Consider the following 27,566-nt stretch of genomic DNA (forward strand, 5'->3'; position numbering starts at 1 on the left):
TATATATATATATATATATATTAGGGCTGTCGATTTAATGTGTTAATTCAGTGCGATTTAATTTTACCAAAAATAACATGTTAAAAAGAATTACGCAATTAATCGCATGCCCACGGACCATAACAAGGAAGATTCCTGAGAAATGCAAGCTTGCAGTACCACCTTTTTACTCCAGAGGGCAGTAAGTTAAATTCCAGCTGTATGAGTAATATGCAGTTTTTACAGTGAAGAAAACACTTCAGTAGGCAGAACAACACAAACATGCGTTACGTTCTTGTGTTCAAAACACTCGAAGGAGCGCAAATGCGAACTAAGGGATCTCAAGATGTGTTTAAAGATTGAGTATTAAACTATATTTATCTTGACACAGTGACCTAAACATTTTATGTTTATGACGCAACACACCCGAGACGTCTAACGTAGGTGTAAATTGACAGGCCTTAAACAAGCCCTCATAATAAATCTCCAACTGATTGACAAATTCACTTGTGAAATGGATTGCTGTGAACTGTGTGCCAATGATTGACTTATGATCAATAATATGGTAGTAAACAATACATTGTATTCTAAAGCCGCTTTTTGTATTGTCAATGATTAACTCTTCTGCTACAAGAATGTAAAGCATTTTAATTATATATATATATATATATATATATATATATATATATATATATATATATATATATATATATATATATATATATATATATAAATTAAAATTAAAGTTTTAGTTTGTACTAGATCGTACTGTTTCAAAAGTATAGTCATAACACTTAATCATTACAAGTGTTCGCATGAGACTAGTGTTATAGAATCACTTGCCAACCATGTCTCTTCAAATTTATGTGCAATCTTTCAACTCGATTCATGACCATGTAAACCTGGTAACTTTAACATTAAATGCACAAAAATACTAAGAAGCAACTTGATGTAACTTTCTGTAAAGAACCTTTTGCATAGAGGTAACAGAAAATGTTGTGAATGCATAACAATATGTTCCTCCACCTACAAAAGTAGTTTTACCTCAAATGAATGATTTAGAACAACTTTGAACAATAATAGAGTTTTTTTAATAAAATTATATCTATACAGATATGCTTTAAAATCATTAGATACAATAGTCTAATTTCCATTGTAAATGCATTACTAGTTTGCATGTGTGTTGTACTGTTTTTATTTTGCCACATAACATTCTCATGTCAGTATACAGCAAAACCATTACAACTCTGTGATGTACATTGATGTGCATTAAGCCATCCACAAAGCATGTAGCTGTACATTATTATTGCAACAGTTTGACAATACATGTGAAAATCTGTTACACTTTCTGTATATTACAAATGACGCATTATTTTCAACTATCTTGCATTTATATTTACATATCATGTGTTGGGTCTTCATTTGATACCAACAATTTACACATTAAATACAGTTTTTAGATGGAGCAATCAATGAGTTAAGATGTGTTTGCATGTTTAATTATGTATAATTTTATACTAAAACATTTATATGCATTTAAAAAAAATTATATCCCTGAAATACATTGAGTCATTAATCTCATCAGGAAAAAACTTCAAAAGCATAAACTGTTTATCACTGGATTGAGTGTCCTGTGTCTTATATGTAACAATTAATGAGTACTGCTCATATGTATCTACACAATTGGCCTATTTAACAAGATACATCTAATCAAGACAGCTGAAAACAGTCACAATTGCACTGACTATTTGGCAAAAAGCAAATCACGTTCATTATATATTTTTGTTAAAATTACTTCATAATTAAAAATGGTTAGAAGAAGGTAAATAGTCCAAACCATGGAACACCTACTTTTCTGTTTATGGAAGTGATTTCCAATAAACTAAAGGCATTCCTTTGGTGTTCTTTATCCCATGCAGTTTCAGTTATGTTGACCAAACACTTCTTGTCCTTAAGCCACATATCTTATCTAGCTATGCATAGCAAAACAATAAAAAAAAACACAGTCTAAATGAATTGCACTTTGTTGGGTGAAAAGGGACCAAGGGGGTGCAATGAACAGTTCATTTTCTGTGTTTGTGTGCTGCTTAGTGGAAAGAGTTGGGGTTGGGGCGTATCATCATCACAACCTTCTTGAGGGAGTAGGCACCTCCTCTGAATTCAGCCCAGTAAACCCCATCCTGATATCGGCTGCGGTAGTGCCCTCCCCGGTACCATACACCATTCAGATTTGAGTGGGCACAGGCATTATACCACCAGCCTCCCTTTTGATAGTGGGCACAGTTGCCTGAAAGAAAATAATTTTAAATATTAAACGATTAGTATGAAAACGTAAGCATTACACAAGCTTATAAGTAATCAGTGGTTCTCAAGTGGTAGGTTGCGATCCCAAAATGGGGTTGCAGGTCTGTTCTGATAGGATTGTGGATGGCAGGAAAAACAATGTTAAATGCGAGTAACCATACAATTGTGCATAGCTTGTATAGCTAAATAGGCTTTAGGGAGAAATGTTTTCTGATGTCAAAGGTCATGCATACAAATTAAGTTTAAAAAACGACCTAGACTACATTAAGTTCACGTGTAAATCACATTTCTGTTTTATTTATGCATTTGCAAAATTGTCAATTTTCCTATTCGGCCTTGCTCATGTAAATTATTTTATGTCAGGTTTTTTTTGTTATTTTATTTATTTTTTTGGTCCCACTTGCCTTTACCACTATGTACTTACATTAAAATACATACAATGCACTGTATTTATTGTGTATTTGCATATTGTTCTGCAAATTTCTCCTAAAATTAACATTTGCTGCTACTGAGGTTGAGGTACGGATAGGTTTAGGGTAAAGTTAACAGCGTAACTACAAATGTAATTAAATGCTGGTACTTTAAATGTTGGTACAATGCAATGACATGTATGTACATAATAAGTACATTTTATCAAATGCTTAAGAACATAGTAGGTAAAGACGTGTAATACAAATTGGGTCTTTATATTTTAAGTAGATTTTTGTTTAATTTTGTATGATAATTTTTATACTTTTGGTGTTGAGTTACCACTTGGTGCCCAAAGTTAATTCTGTACCCTAAAGCAAAAGCGGTTTAGAACCATACAATAATAACTGTTATAATTAGATAAATTATATATATATATATATATATATATATATATATATATATATATATATATATATATATATATATATATATATATATATATATATATATATATATATATTCTGAATTCATCTGTAATGAATAAGTTGATAGGTCTCTGTACCTGTGTATACATCATGATCACGGTCTAGAGTGGTGAACTGCTTCCCATTGTGCCAAGTTAGGGAGTCACCCGCATTGCCATGATAACGGCCCACCTTCAGTTTGTAGAAGTCGGTCTCAGACTCCAGGCGGAAACTTGCATACTCTGCAAATGTCTTGCGACCAGACCAGTCCTCCAAGTTTACCAGCAGCTTATAGGGTCCCTGGTTGGTTAGCCAGTATATGTTTTCCAGACCCAGCCAATATTCTCCATCTATGTTTCCAAAACCTTGCTGTAATAAAACAGAGAAGGTCAAGTAAAATATTTCTCTTTGTCTACAAAAAAAAAAAAAAATATATATATATATATTAATATAAATTTTTTTTACTGGTAGACCCATTATGCAACACATTCTTTGCATCATACAGCTGCTCTCTTAGCCCATGGAACACTTGTTATTCATGTGGTGCTTGTTTTTAATACTGTATATACAGGACATTGAATACCTTTTGTTATGAACATGGCAAAGATTCAAATAAAGACTGGTCATGTTCTTCTTTTATCCTTTTTTATATACAGTCACTTTTCAGATGGAACAGGAAAACCCCATTTCCCCTTGAAAATTCTTCTGTAATACTTGTGTAGAGAATGTTAAAACTGCTCTAAAATCTTAAAATGTTTTCTTTATCTAAACATATGCATGAAGCATACATATAAAATGAATGTTTAGATAATAATGTAGTAATTTTCTCAATTGCATCGAGGCTTTTTAGTGCAGTGTTGCAGTTTCTGCTTTACATATGTTCCTCATTAAATCTCTTAGAGTGCAAGAGTCTGCATGTTGACTACCTTCTGGTTTAGCTTATGTGAACTAGCCAGCAAGAGTTATAGACCGTGTGACACTGAGCGACAAAGGTAAAATGTCAGCAAGTTGTTACCACAGGAAGGTATTAATGTGAATTCCCTTCCATGGCGAATTTACCACAATTGTCAAAGGAAGAGACATACCAAACCTTTTCACTGCAGATCATATGCTGCAAATAGTGTATTGGTTTCATATGAATGTGTAACAATATATAAAGAAGATATAGAACATGTTCTCTACAAAATATAATGATTAATACTTTCTTCTGCCCTGAAAACGTCTTGACCAAACTACATAACAGAGTAAAAACGTATCACTCTGGTCCATAACGAAATGGCTATAATTCTGCCTCACCTTATATGTCTCCCAGTTTCTGAAAAAGTTTACAGAGCCATCCATTCTTCTCTGGATGACTGTCCAGCCGCCAGGGTCCTGTCTTTGATCACACCACACCTGCATCAGCTTGTTGGTGTTCTCAGGCTTCACAAGGTACATGCCGCTGTTAGTGTGCCCATCCTCGAGAGCCTGCAGACAATCCTTCCATGGACCTTGCCATAAAAGAGCAAAAAATCATCATCAATGTTTTGTCTCATGGTTACCCCTCTCAGTCATAGCCTCTGCTTATTTCAACAACAAGACATAACCCCTTATTTGTTTCTGATACTCCAATGTTGGGAATGCTGGGAATGTGTTGTCTTTTTATGCCTTTTGTGTCCTTCTGCTGGCTGTCTGAAACCTAAGGTAGCTGCCTCACTGCCCAGTCAGTCGTTTTAGTATAGGGAGCACGTAATTAAAACTGACAGGCTCAGACCGGCTGAAAAGGCATCGAAAAGAAGTTCAAGTCAACTTTAGACATCATTACTCAAATATGTAGTGACTGCAATGCTTATGTCTCAGTAAAAATTTGTCATAGACATGATTTTATACAAACATTGGTTTTGGAAATGCCTTGTTGCCTCCCAACCTCCATATACTGCCTGCAAAGGCTGTGTTTTTCATCTTTCGGACATAGCCGTGTCAAATGTCATTGTGGAAATATGACAGGGTAAAGTTTGGCGCAAAGCTGATCCAACATCAAGCATCCATCAAACCAATGCACAATCAGACAAGCATCTTCCATCTCTGAGAAGCAAACCCAAGACTTTTGCTCACCACTCACATTGATGTGCTCATACTAGATCTCCTTTTCCTTTATGGCACAGCTGGAAAAGCTCTTAATGTAAGAAGATGATTGACCTTGGCTGCCATTCATGGCTGGGAAGTTGCCTCGGCTCTCCCATCCAAACATAACACTGGCATCAAAGCCAAAGAAAGGCCCATATGCTAAATAATGTAACAGTAGCAAATATATTAGCAAGCACATCCAAAGTTCCCTAGGCACATAGTACTGTTTTTATAAGGATGTGTCAAAATGGTTCCAGCTTCCTTATTTTTCCAAATAAATGAAGACGACAAGACCATCCATTGTTCAGCCCTGTCTTCCAAATCATTTTTTTCACTTTATTTCATAGAAATTGCGATTTGGTTATTCATAATTTATTTCAATTATGCTTAAATTAGGGCTGTGAATCGATTAAAATTGTATCTAATCACTCAGTTGTCTGCGATTAATCGTGGTACATGGTATATTAAAACAAATATTAAAATATAATCAGAATCTATTTACATTATATTTTTCTCAAACAACTGAAATTAGGCATCATTAATATTAATTATTTAAAAATATATGTATGTTAAAATGTTTAAAAAATATATATATTTATTTTTTGGAGAATAGAGTTAATAAGACACATTTTTACAGCAATTTTTTTTTTTTATAAAAGTCTATGTCAACATGCCATAAAATGAGTGGACAAGCTGTTATTATAAGTTGGGAAAATGTTTCTGCCATTTCCCACAATAATAGGATTAAATGGGCAGATTCAAATAATTTCATGCTTTATTGGCAAGATAAACTTAAGTGTACATTTCCATTGCATTATAAGGCACTATACATACAGATATACAAAAAAAAAATAATCCTGAAGTTTTATGTGCTAAATATCTAAAAAACTGTTATTTTCTCTGGCAGTTGTTCAGTCTCTATCACACACGCTCGGTCTCTCTCACATAGTTTCGCTTTTGAAACTGCTCAGATGACATTGAGTTTTTTCGGTCGATGCGAAGAGATATGGCAGCTTGCCTGTACATCTCCCATACCTCCCATACCTTGCTGTAATCCTAACTGTCAAATCTGGCAGACAGTCTTGCAGTTATCTTAGATTTCAGTCTATAAAGTGCTGCTGAGGCCCTGTTGTTTATCTACAGTAGTCTGGAGACATTTTAGTATTTACTCTTGTCATGTAGCTTTTAAAAGGGATGGAGAAGTGATTTTGTTTGTTCCTTTCTAAGTCTCTAAACGTCATATTTGATGGCTGTGTGTTGATTTCCCTTAATTTATGGCATGTCTTCATGTTTATAAAGTAGTTTTAAGGTTGAACGAGTGGACACGGAGTCGTAGGTGAGAACAAGATGTCATGCATGTAAGCTTTCCATACCACACACTTCTTGCCCATTACTCACAATGCGTTGAGTGATCCAGCTCTCCCATAGGCAGTCCTGTGGATCATTCTCATTTTTCATGTCATGTAAACATGTATGGCTACTGTATTCCCATTTGGATTTATAAAATAATTATGCAAATAGAAAAATTCCACTCTTTGCTAATAGGAAATATTAGTGATGCCAAATGCAGACTTAATAGTCTTAAAGGAACACTTCACCCTAAAATAAAAATTGTGTCATTATTCAGTCACCGTTTTGTCATTACAATCCAGGCCCATATGACTTACTTCTTTGAAAAAAAAAAAAATAATAATAATTTGCTGGTCATTCTTTTCCATAAGAGGGGTCCATCCTATTGTTGCGCTATATTCCAAGTCTTCTAAATATATATGATAGTTTTGTGTGAGAAACAGACAGAAAGTAAAGTCTTCCATTCCTTAAGTTGAGAAACTCTTCATTGAGTGAACTAATATGTGACCTAATCATTCATATACTGTAATTGCTTTGTGAACTGGATCAAATAATTCATTAAAAAAGATTCAAATCAAAAGAATTCTTCTTTCACAAATCTGACACCTTGCTTCTTTCAGCAACACGCCAAGGTGATCTAGCGAGTATGTTACTGTTTTCAGTGAATGACTCTCAACTTTATTTCTGGTCTGCTTGTCATACTAAGCTATTGTTTGGCTTCAGAAGACATGGATTATAGCACATGAGTCGTATAGACTACTATAAGTGTGACCAGTACATCATTCAGAGTTTCTTCATTTGTGTTTCATGAAATAAATGAAGTCAAGTAGGTTTGGAACAAACATGAGGATGGGGAATGATGACAAAATGATGGCAGAATTTTTATATTTGGCTTAACTATTCCTTTAATTTAACAAATGTAATATTGTGAAAATACATGTGTGTTTGTGACTTTGTGTATGTATATGTGCTCAAAGTTGTGTGTACTAAGTAACCTTCACACACAAACATAATTGTCACAGATATTTTTGGTTGCACTTGTGATACAAATCTCCAGACTCTGCTGGATACACAGCATCCAGTGAACACTCCAATGAGCTTGATTGTGTATGTGTCTCTGAGATCTATCTGGCTGACTGATTTTCTCAGCATGCCAGAGTGGGAGCCATCACACTACCTGCCAAATTTAAGATAACAACGCAGACGAGGCTCATTAGCCCCTTGGCGTGAGCATAACTGAATCCACTCCAGCATTCCCAAAGCCAGGTGGAGCCTGCATTAAACAGTTTGTTTGTAATTTTGTCAAAAGATTTCTAGCATCCCAAAAGACCATATTTCTATTAAATGTGTAGCCTTATATCATTCAGTAGAAATATGCCTCCTGCACAAAATGGTTGATGTTGATTATGTCCATAGTAATCCTAGATTAAACTATTTGTTTTATCAGGTGTTTTGAGCTGAATATTATACCTTCCCATCTTGAATATGTAGTTAAACTAATGAAATCACCTCATTCCACATTCGTTGAGTCATTATCTTAGAGCCACCGACTGCTTGCTCTACCCTGGAGAAGTCTGCTTGTCAGCATATTTGACAACCTCCCTTCTGTTTAATTTGACATAGAAAATATACACTGGTGAGCCAAAACATTATGACCACTCACAGGTGAAGCAAATAACATTAATCATCACCTAACATGGCCACATATCAAGGTCTGCATAGATTAGATGGTAAGCGAACAATCGGTTCTTGTAGTCAACATGTTGAATGCAGGAGAAGTGGGCAGGTGTAAAGACCTGAGCAACATTGACAAGGGCCAAATTGTTATGGCCAGATGACTGGGTCAGAGCAACTCTGAAACGGCAAGGCTTGTGGGGTGCTCCTAGTCAGCAGTGGTGAGTACCTACTATCAGTGGTCCAAGGAGAGACAAACCACAAACCGCATCAGGGTGCTGTGCACCCAAGGCTCCTCAATGAAGGAGGACAACAAAGGCTATCACGTCTGGTCCGAACCGACAGAAGGGCTACTGTGGCACAAGTCACAGAAAATATTAATGATGTTGCAGGAGGATTGTGTCACAACACACAGTGCATCACACCCTGCTGCATATGGGGCTGCGTAGCCACAGACTGGCCCATGACGACCCCTGTCCACCCTCAAAAGCACCCACAATGGGCATGCGAGCGTCGGAACTGGACCTTGAAGCAGTGGAAGAAGGTCGCCTGGTCCAATGAGTCCATGTTTCTTTTACATCACGTGGACGGCTGTGCAAGTGTGGGCTGTTTACCTGGGTAAGAGATGGCACCAGGATGCACTGTGGGAAGCAGATAAGCCAGTGAAAGAAGTTTGATGCAATGTTCTGCTGGGTAAATCTGGGTTCGCCATTAATATGGACGTCAATGTGACACGTGCCACCTACCTAAACATCGTTGCAGACCAGGTAAACCCCTTCGTGGCAATGGTATTCCCTGATGGCTGTGGCCTTTTTCTGCAGGATAATGTGCCCTGCCAAACTTCACACATTTTTTGGGAATGGCTTGAGGAACATGATGAAGAGTTCAAAGTTTGCACTAGCGTCCAAATTTCCCAGATCTCAAACAGGTTAAGCATCTGTGGGATGTGCTGGATCAACATGTCATATCCATTGCGGCTCCACATCGCAACTTACAGAACTTAAAGAATCTGCTGCTAATGTCTTGGTGCTAGTTACCACAGGACACCTTCAGTGGTCTTGCAGAGTCCTTGTCTCAGTGGGTCGGTGCTGTTTTGACGGCATGTGGAGGACCAACAGCATATTTGGTTATAATGTTTTGGTTAATCTGTGTATTTTTCGAATTAAGGTTTATGCTTAAATGCATGAAATAATTAAATGTGTCGTCTTTGAATTTTTAAATGTGTGAAGTTTTTGTGTGAAGCACAGCCTCAGGCTCCTTGGAGTTTACACAGATGGCTCCAGAAGAATTTGAAAATGTGATTTTTAAAACTGTTTTTAAATTGGTAAATTGGATCAGTCCATCAAGAAAAAGCAGCCAACACGTGCTCAGTACAAATGAGAACTCCTTTAATACTGTTTAAAAATCACACCATTCCAAGAGTGTGCCAAGCTATAATCGAGGCAAAGCGTGGCTACTTTCAAGAAGCTAAAGTATACGATAATGGAATGTTTATTTGTTTAAGGTTTTATGAATTCTAATTATTCCCATGTGGAAAAGGTTATTATATTCATTTTCTATGTAAGAAAAAAGTAATTATAAGAATGAGTAGGTTTGTCCAAACTTTTGAATGTTAGTTTTATATGGATACATTTCATTGTCTATTGATCGGATCACTAACAATTGTTGACATTGTCTTGTAACATAAGATGGTATACTGTAATATGTCAGTTGCTTGGTATATTTGTATTTTTGTTGTTTAGCATGGCTGTACACAGGGAGCTTTTTAAATAGAAGTTTAAACAGAGGCAGCTGTTGTTTGGCAGACAAATGGAAGACTTTTCGATTATGTGTGTCTGAGAGAGGGATGGAAAGACAGAACTATGAAAGAGAGGATTCAGATATATCTGGAAAAAATATATATAGAATGGAAAAGGAGAAAGACATTGGATAGAAAAATCAGCTGGGCAAATCTGCAAAAACGTCTATCTAGCATTCCCAGTGATGGATGAGGTGATGAGCTGGAGTTGAAAAGGAATCCATCAATTCAAGTGAACTTTAGTGAACAGATGTGGTAAGAAGAAAAGAGAAAGAGGAAACAAGTAGGACTTAAAGATGTTCAATCGAGTGGGTCATGTTAAAACAACATGGCAAATCCATCAGCTGGCCACTTCTTTCTGTGTTTCTCTTCCTCTCTTTCTCTAAGTCTACCAGGAAGACACATGCCTGATAAAACCCAGTGTTTAGGTCGGATGTCTGGTTCACCCATGTCTGGTACCAGTGGAATAAATTGCTTCACTGTAGCAGAGAGTGTTGCTTCCCGCCTTAATCTTACTCTTTCATTTCTATTCATTTTAGCTTTACTCTCCTTATGGTGCCACATCCTTTTGCCATTTTTCAACTCAGTCACAGCAGTTTTTTTCTGTCTGTATTCTTTCCTTCACTTTTTTGACCTCTCTCCAGAATCTTTCTCTCTATTTCCTTCCAAACCTTTCTTACGTACTGTAGTGTCATTGTGAAAGCACATCGTGAAAACCTTTGGTTAAATGCAGGCAGACTAAGTCAGGAAATTGATTAGATCACCAGTTGGAGTGGAAATGCAGGTGCTGAAAGCTGTCTATTCATTTTGCTTGCTTAGTCATCACCCAACACATTTTAAACTTGTAAATTATCATGACAATCATTATATTTATATACATAAATTATTAACTTTTTGTATGTAAAACATATTTAAAAGTAGAAACAAAAAATGAATGAAAGTGAAAATAAATGGTCCTTTTGACTGAAAACGATGTCCAACTTAAAGGCAGGCCTGTCACACATTTTATTTTTTTTAATTATTCAATTAACAGTTATGTACATTTATTAAAAAAAAATAAAAGTATAATTTTTAATTATTTTTGTAAAATATTTGTATCTTTTCTGTATTTTTAATGCTAAAATAGGATTAAAATTAAATTGAACAATTATTCAGGATTTTGTTACATATGAACATTATAAATTTATTTAAATAAATCTTGATTTTTTTTTTTTTTGTGTCCTCATGCAACAATGCCTCTTGTGAAATGACTCAACACAAAATATTGTTCCAATACTTTGTTTATGATGTCCACCATCTGACCAGATCAACAAAAATTACAAGTTTGTATTTCAAAGCAGAGACAACAACAGTTGTGTTATTGTCAAGTGAGGCTTGGACATCTCTATAAGTATGAGTCTGGGAGTTAGTATGAAGATTTTGAGAGGAATTAACTTTAATAGGCATTTACATATGCCATAATTCTGCTATTCCAAAAGGTCTTCGGGGGTTTTGTACAAAATAATAATATAGTTCTTTGAATACTGTTAAGACAACAGGTTTTGAATATACTGGAATTCTTGAAAGTCGGGGGAATTGAAGAACACATTGTAAGGGTTCATAATCTGCACTTTTTGGTCTCACAGGAAATAGAACTTTGATGGGCACCTAGTGAATATACAGTAAGCTTAGTTTTCTGTTGGAATGTTTTTGGAAAACCTATAGATCATTTCTGCGTCACTAATGCTTTTGTTCTCATTTCCATTTTTACCTTTGGCAAAAAATAAATGGAGCATGCACCACTGAAAGAATGACACTGTGTCTCACCTGAGGGCTTGTTTGTTGTAGACGGGCTGTGAGTTCCACCTGGCATGGTGGGAGGTGGAACAGGTGGCACTTTAAGGTTCTGATCGCTCTGGATCTCATTGGTGATCTGGTTGTTGCGGCTATATGTCGGTGGTTGGACGGGCTTATTGATGGGTGGTGAGGGTCTGGGTTGAGGTTGGGGCTGAGGTTGGACTGGTACCCTTGGGACTACAACTGGTGTTCCCCTTTGACACTGCGCCTCGAGCAAAGCAATGAGAGCTGACTGGTTATTAGCAAGTGAGGCAAGGTGGTGATACTTATATTCCAGATCTTTATAACGGTTTGTGAGTTGCAGCATCTCAGAAGTCTGGTTAAGAATTTTATTCTCCAGTTGCGACAGCTCCAATGCGTTATCCCTCTTGCGAATTATCTCATGCAGTAGCTGCATGTATAACTGGGTCACTCTGGAATTCATGTTACGGGATTCCTTACGTAAAAGCTTCACCTCATTGACAATACCACCATCGACTTCTACAAGCTGCTGTAGAGTCTCAATCTGTCTCTTTTGCTTGTGGAGCTCAGAATTGAGAACTTCCAGCTCCTGCTTATTGACACGGTTCTCCAGCACAGCCTCAGGCTCCTTGGAGTTTACACAGATGGCTCCAGTAACTTTCTTTTGGGGTACGATGAAGGTGTAGGAACACTTGTCTTGTGGAGGAGGCTCGGGGGCCCGCCGTTTTCGAGAGGTTGACAGAAATTCTACCTCTGGACCTTTATTACTGCTGTCAAACTCTTGAGTGTTGCACTCTATTTCAGGGAACAGTCCACTAACCAGGACCAACATCAGCCACATTAGAAGATCCATGACCACATACACCTCACAGGCCTGTGAATTTCATGAGAGGAGAATGAGGGGAAAATACAAATTAATTGCTAAAACTAATTTAGGGCATACTGAATTGCAAAACCATTTAATAAGCATTAAAAATACCTCTCAGGTCAAGCATGCCATTAATGTCAACAACAATTAGCATACTTTTTACAAAATTGGATTTATGTGTAATAATCTCAAAGTTTTTGTTCAAGAATAGCACAATACAATTCTCTTCCTAACATGAAGCTATCGTATGTCTTCAGAAATCTTGGAATATAGTGCATGAGTCGTATAGACTACTGGTGCTTTTATAGTGCTTTGTTGTCATTTTGAACCTTAGTGTAAATGTTATTTCTTGAGTCTTGCCCAGGTTTTTGAAGCTTATTCTAAACATTGATTACGATCGGCCATTTAGACTCTCTTAAAAACAAAACTGCTGGTAGTTTCCAGCAGTTTAGCATGACATGTTTTCTTTGTTTCTGCGGGGTCATAAAAGCAATTAGTTGCTTTGCCACTCTCTTTCCCATATGAATTGCATACAACAGCAGTTAGCTGTATTGAAATGCCCTGCTTTGCCATTATCAGGCAAATATTCACCACCCACATCCCATATGAAGAGAAAATATCCTGTTTAAGCATTGAGTTGCCCTGTTGAAGGGTGACACGGACTATGCTTAATGCTACTGAATGGATGTTTAGTTGGCAGGGGTGTTCTGGCAGGAGCCTTCTCTGGTAGGCAGCCATATGAATGTCTTCTGAATGATGAGGCTTGGTTATCTCAACTTTGCCAAAGGCTTGAAAATCACAAATGGAGAATGGAAAATCTGATGTGGCTCTTGGTTCATGCAAACACACATTTGAGTTGCATGTCAATCATGACAATGTATTGCATAAAATGCAGTACAAACCACAGCTAACAAAGCTTACATACCCTTTGCCTTACATAGGTTCTGTATTCAATTTAAACATTTTAAGGGCACAATCTAAAGATATACAGTATGTAGCCCACAAAGTTGCTTGGTTAGAGCAAATCACCCCAAAATGGAAATAATGTTATCATATAATATTATAATTTACTCACCCTCTTATTGTTTGAAAGCTGTATGAGATTATTTTTCCATGGAACAAAAAAGATGTTAGTATGATCTCAGTCACCATTAATGTGCCTTGCATGTTTTGTCCATGCAATGAATTTGAATTTGCAATGAACTCAGGCTCTCATTCCACCTAACATCTCCCTTTGTGCTCCATGGAAGAAAGAAAATCAAATGGGTTTGTAACAACATGAGGCTAGAGAGTAAATGATGACAGAATTTTCATTTTGGGTGATCAATCCTTTTATAGTCTTCAATTTTTTTTTCTCCATAAAGTCTCTATGAAGCAGTATGACATAATTGATTGGCCTGATTTTTTATTTACAACAAAAAACACTGTTATATAAAGACTGTTTGTGAAGCTCTGTAATGACAACACATGGCCTTTTATATTCATGAAATAATGCCATTTTGTGTTGTTTACCTCAAGTTTCATAGAGAATAAGTTTATTGTTGGAAAAACAGCCCGGGGGTGTCTGTAAGGGTGGACACAGTGAGAGGTGGAAGGAGAGATGCCAATGCAGGCTTTGGAGAACACTGCTTCTAAGGAAGCATAACAAGAACACTTCATCTGTGGGAAGTTTAATTGAAAGCCGCTGGTGGATTGGGTTACAGAGTGCTGCTGTGCAACACCTTTCTGACCCACTGTGAGCAGGTTCTCTGATCTCCACTCACATAAATACACATGCATATATTTGAGTAAAAAGGCCTAGCATTGGCTTAGTGTATGTACTTGAAAGAAACTTGATTCAAAAGATGCATGCAAATGAAAGGGACACCATATTACTCTTTGCTTATTTTACAGAAGCAGTATCATGAACCGTTGTTATTGGTGACATTAATTTATCACACCTTTCACTTTATAGACCCAGCTGGCCATGGTTCCCACCCTTTTTGACCAATGAAATTCCATGGCATTTCCATGACCAATTCAGTAATTTCTAATTACTGTATACAGATTTTTTTTTAAATAGTTTTGATTCAGACCAGTTCACAAATCAATCATTCTGATTTGTGGACCATTTTGACCAATACCAGCCCATTTGGCACCAACAATCATGCCACGGTCTAAATCACTGGGATAAATGTTTTTTGTTTTCCCATTCTAATGGTTGATGTGAACATTAACTGAAGCTCCTGACCTGTATCTGCATATTTTATGGATTGCATTGCTGCCACATAATTGGCTGATTAGATAATCGCATGAATAAATAAGTGTACAGGTGTTCCTAATGAAGTGCGTACAGAGTGTATATTCACTATAGCAATCTCCATGACTTTTCTGTGACTTTAATTTTGACCAATTTCATTACTTTCAAAGGCCTGGAAATCACATTTTAAAATGTCCTGATATTTCCAGGCTTTCCATGAATGTGGGAGCCCCGATGTATTTTGATATGGATTCTGTTACCCAGCATGGAATTCTAAACTAGTTAAATGAGCAATATTTATTTGGTGACACAGCTCCACTAGAAAAGCCATGTTATTCAGCCAGTTTAACCAGCTTGTCATTGCTGGTCCACCAGCTTGACCAGCACCAAACCAGCTAAAATGGGAATTTTAAGATTGTCTAATTAGTAAATGATCTCTTTGCTATGAAAACATGTCCAACATGGTCTGTGCAGAACACGTACAAAGCTGACTGCAGAGTTTCTTGGAAATTCTAGAGAGAAAATGATATTGGTGTGCTCATTAGTTCGGTTTTGGAGTATGTTCTGGGAGGACAGCCAGAGAGGAGAAACAGATTGTAAGAGAAACTCCTCACAAGGCAGTTCAGGTCAGTCACCTTTAATGTCTCCACAATATAATACAAAATAATATTCACAGTTTATATCTACAATAAAGCACTGAGCTTTCAGCTTCCAACATATCTCTCTGTCTCTCTCTCCCCATGGAGGCCCTCTTGCTGCTTTTTATGCCGCTCTCCCCGTGCTCACTGAAATTAGAGACAGGTGTTAGACATAATTTAGCTCAGGTGAAAGCGCCCTTACCACTTTTCTCTCCCGGACGGGCGCTTGACCACGCCCCCGCTACCACATACCCCCACTGCCCGACTCAGGCCGGGGCGTCATCCGGCCTGTCTACCACTCCCCCCCCATTTCTGGAGAGGAAGTCGGCGACAGCCATCTGCACCCCCGATCTGTGGACCACCTTGAATTTAAAGGGCTGGAGGGCCAGATACCAACAGGTGATCCGGGCATTAGTATCTTTCATGCGACGGAGCCGCTGCAGTGGGGCGTGATCCGAGCAGAGGGTGAAGGCCCGCCCCAGCATGTAGTAACGGAGGGTGAGGACCGCCCACTTGATGGCCAAACACTCCTTCTCCATGGTGCTGTACTTAGTCTCCCTTAAGGAGAGCTTACGGCTAATGTACAGCACAGGGCGCTCCTCCCCCTCCACCACCTGCGAGAGTACGGCCCCCAGCCCTCTGTCTGAAGCGTCCGTCTGCAATACAAAAGGGAGAGAGAAGTCAGGTGCATGAAGAAGCAGCCCCCCACAAAGTGCGGCTTTAACCTGCATAAACGCCTGTTGGCACTGCTCCGACCATTGGACCGGATCTGGAGCCCCCTTTTTAGTGAGGTCAGTCAGCGGGCTGGTGACGTCCGAATAATTATGCACGAACCTCCTATAGTAGCCAGCCAGCCCCAGGAACTGCCTCACCCCCTTTTTGGTCTTGGGTCTAGGGCAAGTCGCAATCGCCGCGGTTTTGTCAATTTGGGGACGCACCTGGCCATGACCCAAGTGGAACCCCAGATACCGCACCTCCACACGCCCAATCGCGCACTTCTTCGGGTTTACTGTGAGCCCCGCCCGCCGCAGCGATCTCAGGACGGCCCTCAGATGTTGCATGTGCCGCTGCCAATCATTGCTAGATGGCAGCTGCGTACGCGGTGTGAGGTCTGAGGATCCTATCCATGAGTCACTGAAACGTGGCTGGTGCTCCAAACAAACCGAAAGGAAGTGTCACAAATTGGTGTAATCCAAGCGGCGTAGTGAAGGCTGTTTTCTCACGGGACATTGGTGTCAAGGGGATCTGCCAATAACCCTTTGTTAAATCCAAGGTCGAATAAAATAGAGCAGTACCTAACCGATCGAGCAGTTCATCAACATGGGGCATTGGGTACGCGTCAAATTTAGACACCGCGTTGACTTTTCTATAATCCACACAGAATCGAACAGACCCATCGCTCTTGGGAACAAGAACAACCGGGCTGGACCAATCACTGTGGGATTCCTCTATTACGGCCATATCAAGCATCGCATCTAATTCCTCCCGTACTATTTTATTTTTATGTTCGGGTAAGCGATAGGGGCGGCAACGCACCACCACGCCTGGTTCGGTCTCGATGTGGTGCTGTATGATGTTTGTATGGCCCGGTAGAAGGGAAAACACATCCGCAAATTCCTTTTGTAAATTGGAAACCTATGTGAGTTGACGCGGTGAGAGGTGGTCTCCACAAGTAACCAGAGTGTTAAGATTGCAGTTTTTGTTTACCTCCAGTCCGAGCCCCACCCTCTCCGGAACTACCGTGGCCAACGTCACAGAGGCCGCCTCCTCCCTCTACAATTTCAGGAGGTTGAGGTGATAAATTTGATGTGCGCCCCCTCTATCGGTACGTTTAACTTCATAATCGAGATCCCCCTACTCGTCGTGTGACCTCAAAGGGCCCTTGCCACTTGGCGAGTAATTTAGAGCTCGATGTTGGGAGTAATACGAGTACCTTATCTCCCGGTGCAAATTCCCTTAGCCGAGTACCCCTGTCATACAGCCGCCGTTGGCGTTCTTGAGCTTGGAGCAAATTCTCCTGTGTTAATTGCCCCAGTGTGTGGAGTTTTGCTTGAAGATCAAGAACGTACTGAATTTAATTCTTACTATTTGAAGATCCCTCCTCCCACGCTTCGCGGATGACGTCAAGCACTCCGCGCGGGTGCCGCCCATATAGCAGCTCAAATGGTGAGAAGCCAGTGGAGGCTTGTGGGACCTCTCGTACTGCGAATAACAGGGGGTCGAGCCACTTATCCCAATTCCTAGCGTCTTCGTGTACGAACTTACGAATCATATTTTTGAGCGTTTTATTAAATCGCTCCACTAGGCCATCGGTTTGCGGATGGTACACGCTAGTGCGAATCGACTTAATGCCCAACAGTTCGTAAAGTTCTCGAAGTGTACGTGAAATAAATGTTGTGCCCTGATCGGTGAGGATTTCTTTCGGAATCCCCACCCGGGAGATTATCTTGAAGAGTGCCCCTGCAACACTACGTGCTGAGATGTTGCTCAGAGGCACTGCTTCCGGATATCGCTTTGCATAATCCATCAGGACTAATACAAAGCGATGTCCGCGTGCTGTCCGTTCTAATGGCCCGACGAGGTCCATTCCAATTCTCTCAAAGGGGACCTCGATCAGTGGAAGGGGGTGCAATGGCGCTTTTGGGGTGGCCGGTGGGTTAACCAGCTGACGTTCGCGGCACGCCGCACACCACCTGCGGACGTCGCCGCCAATGCCGGGCCAATAGAAACGGGCTATTAGACGGAGCAGTGTCTTCCTTTCTCCTAGGTGACCCGCCATGGGATTATAGTGAGCCGCCTGGAAAACCATTTCCCGGCGGCTCCGTGGAATTAACAGCTGTGTTACATTTTCCTTTGTTTGAGCATCCTGCCTCACTCTATATAACCGGTCATTTATAATGGTAAAATAAGGGTATGAAATGGCGATGCCCGGCCGGAGTTGTTGACCATCGATTACTCTCACTTGGTCAAAGGCGTGCTTAAGAGTTTCGTCCCTCGACTGCTCCAAAGGGAAATCCCCCTCAGGGAATTCCCTGAGAGGAAGGGCGGTAACCCCGCCCCCTCCCTCGTCATTCCGACTTGAAGTGGTCGAGGATGGCCCCGGCTCCGCCTCCCCTGCAAAAGCATCGCACATCACACATCTCCTCATTTTAGCACAGGACCCATCCGCGCAAACTCCCTCTAATACATTTCTAAAGCCCGGCCAATCGGTCCCCAAAATCAGTGGATGAGTGAGGCGGGAACAAACCGCTGCCTCCATTCTATGTTTTTCCCCCCCGAAATTTGATCACCAAGGTCACCATAGGATACTTGTGAACATCCCCATGCACACACCTTACCCTCACCAGTTTAGCTCTGCCCAAAGCCCCGGGTTGAACCAAGCGTTGGTGGATGGTGGTCTGATTACAGCCTGTATCCAAAGCTTGGTATGTACCCCCCTTGATTCTTACCGGAATCCGGTACGCTCCAGACCGATCGGGGGCAGCCTGCTGGATATCAGAGACCCACACCACCGTCCCCACCTCCATCAGCGGACACTGACCCCGAAGTGGTCCGGGTCTCCACATCGCCAACACGCCGGCCCAGGCGCTATGCCTGTACCTGCGTCGACAGGTGCCCCCACCTGAGGGGGAGGGCGGCTGAAGGTTGGGGAAGGGGAATATGTTGCTTCCCATGGCCGGGAAGCCGGTCTCGTTAATCCTCCTCGCCTACGTGGGGCAGGAACAGGCCCTGGGGAGAGAGCAGAGCGATAAGGCAGAGAGGAAGGGGAGGGAACAGGGAAAAATACAGGGGGAGCGGGAAAAGAGAGAGAGGGCTCCTCTGCCCTCGGGATCGCCGCCATGTGGTCCTCTGCGAGCCAGACAGCAGCCTCCAGCGACGCCGGGCGGTGGCACTGGACCCACTCCGCCGTTCTCCTGGGCAGGCGTTGGGTGAACTGTTCCAGCACTACCTGGTCAATGAGTCCCTCAACGTCGTGGTCCCCCACTAGCAGCCACCTCCGGCAGGCGTCCCGGAGCCGTTGGGCAAAAGCGAATGGACGGTCGGTCTTCTCCAGCTTCATAGCCCGGAAGAGTTGACGGTTCTCCTCCGGGCTCCAACCAACCCGTTGCAGAATGGCTCGCTTGATGTCAGCATAGGCCAGGAGGCTCGTTGCCGGCAATTGTTGAGCCGCGAGTTTGGCTTCCCCGGACAACAGAGGAACAAGGCGAGCTGCCCATTGGTCGTGCGGCCAGCGCCAAATCTCAGCGGTGTGCTCAAAGAGGTTGAGGAACGCTTCTGGATCGTCCGCCGCCCCCATCTTCTGTATCGCCGGTGGGGGCAAAGAGGCGCGGGGGTCCGGGGTCACGGCTGTGGCTGTGGCTGGATCGGCCTCCTGGCCGAGAAGACTCCGGATCGCAAGCCGATCCTCTGCTGGAGCCCGCATGATCTCGAAGAACCGACGATCCTGGTCCTGCCGGAGCTCAAGCAGGGACTGTTGGTGGCTCTGATGCATCACAGCGAGGGACTGGAGGACCTCCGCCAGCTGGGAGGACTCTTTGGGGCGGTTACCTTCCATGACTGGAATAACGTTTCCCGGGTTTCGGCACCAGTGTAAGAGAAACTCCTCACAAGGCAGTTCAGGTCAGTCACCTTTAATGTCTCCACAATATAATTCAAAATAATATTCACAGTTTACATCTACAATAAAGCACTGAGCTTTCAGCTTCCAACATATCTCTCTGTCTCTCACCCCATGGAGGCCCTCTCGCTGCTTTTTATGCCGCTCTCCCCGTGCTCACTGAAATTAGAGACAGGTGTTAGACATAATTTAGCTCAGGTTAAAGCGCTCTTACCGCTTTTCTCTCCCGGATGGGCGCTTGACCACGCCCCCGCTGCCACACAGATCTTGATCAGAGTTAACTTTAGGAGGATTTTAGAAGTATTAGCATTGATGGATGCAGATTAACTGAAGATGAAAAGAATAGAGAGAAAGATCCGTGGAAGAAAATATTCAAACTTTAGTATAAACACTTCTCATCATTTTTGTGTTGAGCTTTCTGTCTGGTTTCAATAATAAAAGACTGACAACAAGATTCAGTCTCTTTATGTTCTTCTCACACAGTAAGCACAATGACAGATGTCATGAGCCCCTGATGAAGTCAGCAAAAGCACAGGAACGTGTCACCAATCTGGCCATCCACATCATTATTTCATGACTGGGTCTTCTAATAGCTGTCTTGCAATGCAATATCTTTTCTCATTCTGGCTCTTTCTTTCCATGCATCCCTCTTTTTCTTCCAGTTTTGAGACAATCATTCATGATCTTAAATGTGATGTGTAATATCTTCAGCACTAGTGTCACCACACGGAATTGCAAAAATTATGCTTGTTTTCAAACAGGTATTCAGCTCACTCCCCAAGTTTTCCATTGGACGAACAAACAGATAGTCCCTCCCCAAACTCAGCTTATTGGTTGAGACAATTTCGGGCTGGTAAAGATGCTAAAACAAACAGAGCAATGATTTGAAAGTACTACAGACCCTCTGTGTAAACACTTTTCTTGGAATCAACCTCCAAATGCCTTACTTAAAGTTGTTTCTGCATATTTAACTGGGGCAGGAGAAAATATTTTACTGTAATATAGAAATTGTATATACTTCATCTTTAATTTTTTTAATATCTGAGGAGTGTACTAACAGAAAAAAGAGATGATCTGAGAGCTGTTTACATAGTATCTCTGTAATTTAAGTTGCCATGCTTTTTCGGATTTCCGGCACTGATATTAGGTTATATATAGAGAAAAAGAGATTCAATATTTAAAAGAATTATTTAAATAAACTTCCTGGCATTTCCTTTCCCATGGAAAATATTCACTGTTTGAGTCATGATGGCATAGGTTTACTACATTAGTTTTTCAGGGATAAGAAATTAATGCAAACTTTTGGTAAACACATTCTACAGTTTTCACAAAATGCTTTTATTTATCTAATCTTATTGACAGATTTATTCTCAGAGAAGCATCACAATTTTACAATCTTTAGAGTTAGCTATTCACATCAGATTTGATTTGGCATGAGGCAGATGGCTTAAAGTTGATGTGTTATTTTTAATGTTAAAATATATGATCATATCCCAGCTTAATACTGTATGCAGAAACAACTGTAAGTAAGTCATTTGTAAGTTGATTTCCCCCAAAAGTTAAAACACTGTGATGCTATCAAAGCATTGATCTGTTTGTTTGAGCATCCCAACCAGCTCGACACAGCAACTTTGGGGCAGAACTATCTGTTTATTTGAGCAGTGGGAGATGGGGGAAGTGTTCGGAAAAGCTGTTTGAAAACATTTATCATTTTTTGCAATAGATTGTGCAGAAATTACATAAGCTGTAGATAAACAGATATTCAACAGAAGAAACCAATTCAAAGCAACATCCCTCAAGTCAGCTTCAGAAAAGAAAAAAAGTAGCAATATTTTCATGTTCTCTTTCTCTTCAAAGGAAAATGTAATGATAATGTTTGAATATATATATATATATATATATATATATATATATATATATATATATATGTATATATGTATATATATATATGTATATATGTTTATTTATTTTTTACAGGGGGAAAGGAACCCCCTCTAGTCGCTGTAACAGACCAATAATTATAGGTTGGACTTTTTGGACATACTGACAGTGTCGGACAGCCGTGATATTACAGCAGGCACTGTCTCGCATGAGCTAATGCTGCGGGTGGAATGTGGTTTCATTGTGGTATGTGAGCATCTGTGTTCATGTGTCTGTGTGTGTCTAGAAAGGGCAATACCTGTGGTTTTTCTGAATGGAACATTAGATGTGTTGTTTGAGAGCCTGTTTTACAGAACTTCAATGGAGACCCCAAGTCTAAGTGCTAGGACTCCCCAACCAGCACAAAGAGGCATTGGAAATTCATTCGGTTGTGGTGAAATGTCAGTTTGAGCATTTATATGCATGGGTTTAGCAACAGATCCTCATAAAGAATAGAAAGCACATCTGCCTAATCCAGAAGCTTGACCTTTTTGACCTGTTTGCTCTCGCCTCCCTTATTGAAGTACACTCAGACAAACACCCACCTTGAGAAGTGTCATTATAGGCCAAAGTGAAGTTTACCCTGTCCAGTATTTCATTACAGATGTGCCATTAATAGCAACAAGCAACAGCATGACTGAATATTGATATTTTCCACATATACCCTAATAGAAAAGTAGACTAGTTTTAAAAGAAAAAGAAAAATAGCCAATAGAAACTTATGTTGCACCATGTCTTAACCAATAGCATCAGTGAAATGTGCATTCGGGTGAATTTAAGAACAGCATGTTAAAGTGGTCATGTTACGAGGAATCACATTTTCCTTGATATTTTGATATATGAGAGGTAATTCTACTATAAAAACAGAACTCAAAACTTAATCCCCAATGCAATAAAAGCATTTATTGAAACCAAGCTGAAAAAATAACTCATTCTTTTCAGTAACACCAGACTAAATTACCCCTCATCTATCTCTTTTTCTCTCACTCCCTCATTCCCTTGTTCTTTCGCCTGCCCTTCTCATTTCAACCTGAATGTGGCATTCCCTGAATTCCACCTCTCCTCATTAGGGTGAGCCAAGCTGCCATATACACACACAAACACACACATGCACTGGTGAACGCTGGTGAAGCCCTCACCTAACAATTGTGCCTGTGTGCCCTCATACTTTCAACCATTTACAAATTAGCTCTGACTGCAGAGTTATTTATACGTTAACAGAGCACACAGAGTAATGAGACTATACACAGTTATTTTAAGTTTAACAATAGATCTATTTGAGGGTCATTTGTATAATTATGTTCCACAAAGTCACATTCTGTTTAAAGGGATTGTTCACACATGAATTAAAATTAACATTAGACACCAAATTGGCCCAGTTGACACCAAATTGGCCCAGTTGCTAAGGAGGGTAGACATGGGGTAACCTCCTCAAGGTCGCTACAATGTGGTTCTCACTCTCGGTGGGGTGTGTGGGAGTAACACGCTCACCAAGCCATGTTATAAGATGCACGGTCTCGGACGCAGAGGCAACTGAGATTCGTCCTTCGCCACCTGGATTGAGGGGAGTCACTATGCCACCACTAGGACTTAAAGCATATTGGGAATTGGGTATTTCAAATTGGGGAGAAAACAAATTAATATCTGTCATCATTTACACATCCTCCTGTCAATGAATGATCTTTTTTATGCCATAAAAAAGAGGAAGTTTAGCAGACTGTCCAAGCAGCTTTAAATGGTCAAGCTATCAAAAGTGCAATGAAGTACCATAAAAGCACCATAAACTAGTCTATACAACTTGTGTGCTGTATTGCAAGTCCTCTGAAGCCAAATGGTGGTACCGCTGTGTGAGGAACAGACTGAAATTTAGTCAAAAATATGTCAACACTTTAAAACAAAAAATACACGAACTAATAAACAACTGACCCTATTGTTAGTACATATGTTGGCAAAGGGATAGTTTGACCAACAATGAATATTCTCTCATTATTTAGTTACCCACTTTATCTGCTTTTTGGAGCTTCAAAGGCCTGATCACCATTTACTTGCATTTTATTGGCCAACAGAGCTGAGATATATAAAAAAAAAATCTTTGTTTGTGATCTGCAGAATAAAGAAAGTCATACACATCTTAGATGGCATGAGGGTGAACTGAGAGAATTTTCATTTTTGGGTGAACTAAACCTTTAAAGGTTGCACAGAAATATAATTAGGTTATTGTGGCTGTTTTCAGAGACAGGGAGTGTCTTTGTGTGACATCATTTTCTGGAGCTGCTTTTATTGTCTAGACCAGGGGGTTTAAACATTTAGAGACCCACGGACCCCCTACCCAGACTCTCAGCCAACCCATGGACACCCAAGTTGTACTCAGGAATGCTTTGTTACTAACTTTAGTGAACATTATTACCCTTTACAATGCCAGATCATTAATGTACCACATTTAGAAATTAATTTTGAAATATATAGGATATTTTAAAATAAAGTTCTATATGGGTTTTTTTTTTTTTTTTTACAGTGTGTCTGTCCACGAGTACCTTTAAGGACTCCAATGCTGAGTGGTTTGTATTTACAGTTGCAGTCATGATCCTTATGTATTCTGTTGCCATGGCACACTCGTCTATGAAAATGTAAATAGAGAGGGCTGACAAGTTTGATTTTGAAAATATGCTCTCTATTATTCAAAGAACAAAGCCTGATTCAGGAGTCTGTCTCCACTCTGATCGCTACAGATGAAAACAGCTTCCTGAGGGATAAAACAAAGAGACACATGCACAGTCAACTCTCCAGCATCCTGTCCCATTCAAATGTTTCACTCTGGGAGCTGGATGTGTAGATTACCCGCCTCTATCAGTCCCTGCCCTGCATCCCTCTGTGCAAATACAGTCTTTCCTTTATTTTTCTAGTTCCAAAAATAATCATTTGTAATCACGAAACTGAAAGATGCATTGTGTAAAATATTCTCCCCAACCGTGCAACTTTGATGCACTCAGTGCATTTTGTGCTGTTTAATCCACTTTGTCTTTATTTTTTATCCTTTACACCTCACAGAGTGTTTTTATGATCAAATCTAATCTCTGACAGCACATGAGAAACAACTCTTTTTGCTCGAAATACACCACAGATGTGATAATTGACTATAGGCTAGCGACGGCTGCTTAGTTGCTTTATACTGTGTGCCTGGGACCCTCACTAATAACAGGCATTGTGTGTTTATTACCAATTAACTGCCTCATACCCCTGAAACACGCCATCCCAAATTTCTCACTTCCATTGTCCTGAACACCCCTGTAGGACTTACTTTCAGCCTGGCAAAAGATTATCCCTTGATTTAAAACTCAGAATGGGATGTTGCCTGGGGCAACAGACCTAATCCATACAGTCCATGATAGACTTGGGATGGGGGCAAAGCTAAAAATGATTACCAAAGCACATTGAACAACCCCTTCTATAATCACAGAGTCCAAACTCAACATGTAACACAAAAGATATCTCATTGCACAACATAAACTCACCACTGTCTGTAAACAGGTGTTTAAAAGCCCATTCCAAGATTAGCACAGGCACTACAATGTGGTGAGCCAGATGCAATTACACACGTTTAAACTAAGGAAACAAGCATTTAGCACAGAAAGAAGAGCCTTCACCTGAACCTTACCAGACAATTCCAGTTTATCACACAGCACCCTCTTCAAATCTGTCAGTGTCCTGGAAAAACTGTGCAAAGAGCCTCTGTGAAAAGAGTCATCACAATTTGGAGAGATTGCTTCGTGGGGTTTCCCTCTCTCCTCTTCCCACTCTCTCTCTGTCGTAATCCCCCACTGTCTCTCTTTGTTAGTGTGTCCTCCGTGTCAGTGGAAATGCCTTCACTCTTAAAGCCCTCAATTAAACACCTCTGTTTGTGTGGCGACAAAGAGCCTGTGAAGGCTTGCCTCAGAACTGAGACAAGTACCAGTTACTCAAAGCCCTTTTCTTAAGGATATACATAAAGTAAAAAGTCCTTAGAATTAAACCCAAATGTGACCATTTAAAATAGCAAGAATCCCTTAAATTTGATTAGTCCTTCGATTGTTGTTTGAGGTTTTAGCAAAAAAAAATTGGTGTTCTATAGAATTTAATAGTATTTTAAGGAGATTAAGATAAGTGGTCAGTTTTGTAAAGTCCTTGGGCTTTGATGATCCTAGAGGATCAGTAGATATCTCTGATAAGAGAAGTGGATGTAGATTCCTCAGTGAGCTTGGGGATTTAAAGGCAGTGAAAGTCCAACGACATGGTCAGCTTGCTCCTCTCTGCCCGAAGAAGGAGTGTGTGTGTTCCTTGTCACTCTTACTGGACTAAGTCCATCACCTCTGTTGCACTAACTTTTTCTACTGCTCTCTCTCCCTCTCTTTCTTACAACAGAGAGTGAATTTGGGGTTGGTCCACCCCCCTCTCTACTTTTCTCCTCCCCTTGGCACAAAGCAATCTGAAAGCATTAGCTTCTAATCCCCCACCCATATTCACAGCCCCTACTATACCCTCCTCCCTTTCTGTGGCTATTTCCGGCCAGTCGTCTACCAGCTGCAACTGCTGTCTGGAGTTCAGTGACGTCACTGCAATCAGGTCCTAATGGGCATGTTCTGGAGGTTAGAATTAGGAGAGTGAGAGGAAGAAAGATCAAAAAGAGATCAAAAGAGAAAGTGAGCTTGGTAATGTTTTTTTCTTGGTTGTTTGGTTTAATCTGGTTTTGTTTGATTATATTTTATTTGGTTTTGTTTTATTTATTTTGTTTGATCGGGTTTGATTATGTTTTGTTTGTTTAGGTTTGATTATGTTTTGTTTGTTTAGGTTTGATTGTTTTGTTTGATTAGGTTTGATTATGTTTTGTTTGTTTAGGTTTGATTATGTTTTGTTTGTTTAGGTTTGATTATGTTTTGTTTGTTTAGGTTTGATTATGTTTTGTTTGATTAGGTTTGATTATGTTTTGTTTGTTTAGGTTTGAATATGTTTTGTTTGTTTAGGTTTGAATATGTTTTGTTTGTTTAGGTTTGATTATGTTTTGTTTGTTTAGGTTTTATTATGTTTTGTTTGATTAGGTTTGATTATGTTTTGTTTGTTTAGGTTTGATTATGTTTAGTTTGTTTAGGTTTGATTTATGTTTTGTTTGTTTAGGTTTGAATATGTTTTGTTTGATTATGTTTTGTTTTTTTAGGTTTGATTATGTTTTGTTTGGGTTTGATTATGTTTTGTTTGGGTTTGATTATGTTTTGTTTGTTTAGGTTTGATTATGTTTTGTTTGTTTAGGTTTGAATATGTTTTGTTTGTTTAGGTTTGATTATGTTTTGTTTGAATAGGTTTGATTATGTTTTGTTTGTTTAGGTTTGATTATGTTTTGTTTGTTTAGGTTTGATTATGTTTTGTTTG

General features: G+C 39.9%; 2 protein-coding genes across 3 annotated transcripts in view; one reads left to right on the forward strand and one right to left on the reverse strand.

The window, feature by feature from the left end:
* The window catches only part of ralgps1 (Ral GEF with PH domain and SH3 binding motif 1), a 178,395-nt gene that overhangs the window by 65,568 nt on the left and 85,261 nt on the right, over nucleotides 1-27,566 (forward strand). The window lies entirely within an intron of this gene.
* angptl2b (angiopoietin-like 2b) lies at nucleotides 1,106-26,631 on the reverse strand. 2 transcript variants are annotated; one of them, XM_052093786.1, is made up of 5 exons: nucleotides 25,811-26,631; nucleotides 11,893-12,757; nucleotides 4,455-4,648; nucleotides 3,257-3,527; nucleotides 1,106-2,266 (listed from the first exon to the last, which is right to left on the reverse strand). In XM_052093786.1, the coding sequence occupies exons 2-5, from the start codon at nucleotides 12,734-12,736 to the stop codon at nucleotides 2,067-2,069; spliced, it is 1,509 nt and encodes a 502-aa protein (XP_051949746.1). In that variant the 5' UTR covers nucleotides 12,737-12,757; nucleotides 25,811-26,631; the 3' UTR covers nucleotides 1,106-2,066. The 2 variants fall into 2 exon arrangements, with proteins under 2 accessions (XP_051949746.1, XP_051949745.1); XM_052093785.1 differs by having other exon boundaries at nucleotides 1,107-2,266; nucleotides 25,822-26,625.

The sequence above is a fragment of the Xyrauchen texanus genome, chromosome 27 (assembly GCF_025860055.1).
Source record: "Xyrauchen texanus isolate HMW12.3.18 chromosome 27, RBS_HiC_50CHRs, whole genome shotgun sequence".
Taxonomy (NCBI): domain Eukaryota; kingdom Metazoa; phylum Chordata; class Actinopteri; order Cypriniformes; family Catostomidae; genus Xyrauchen; species Xyrauchen texanus.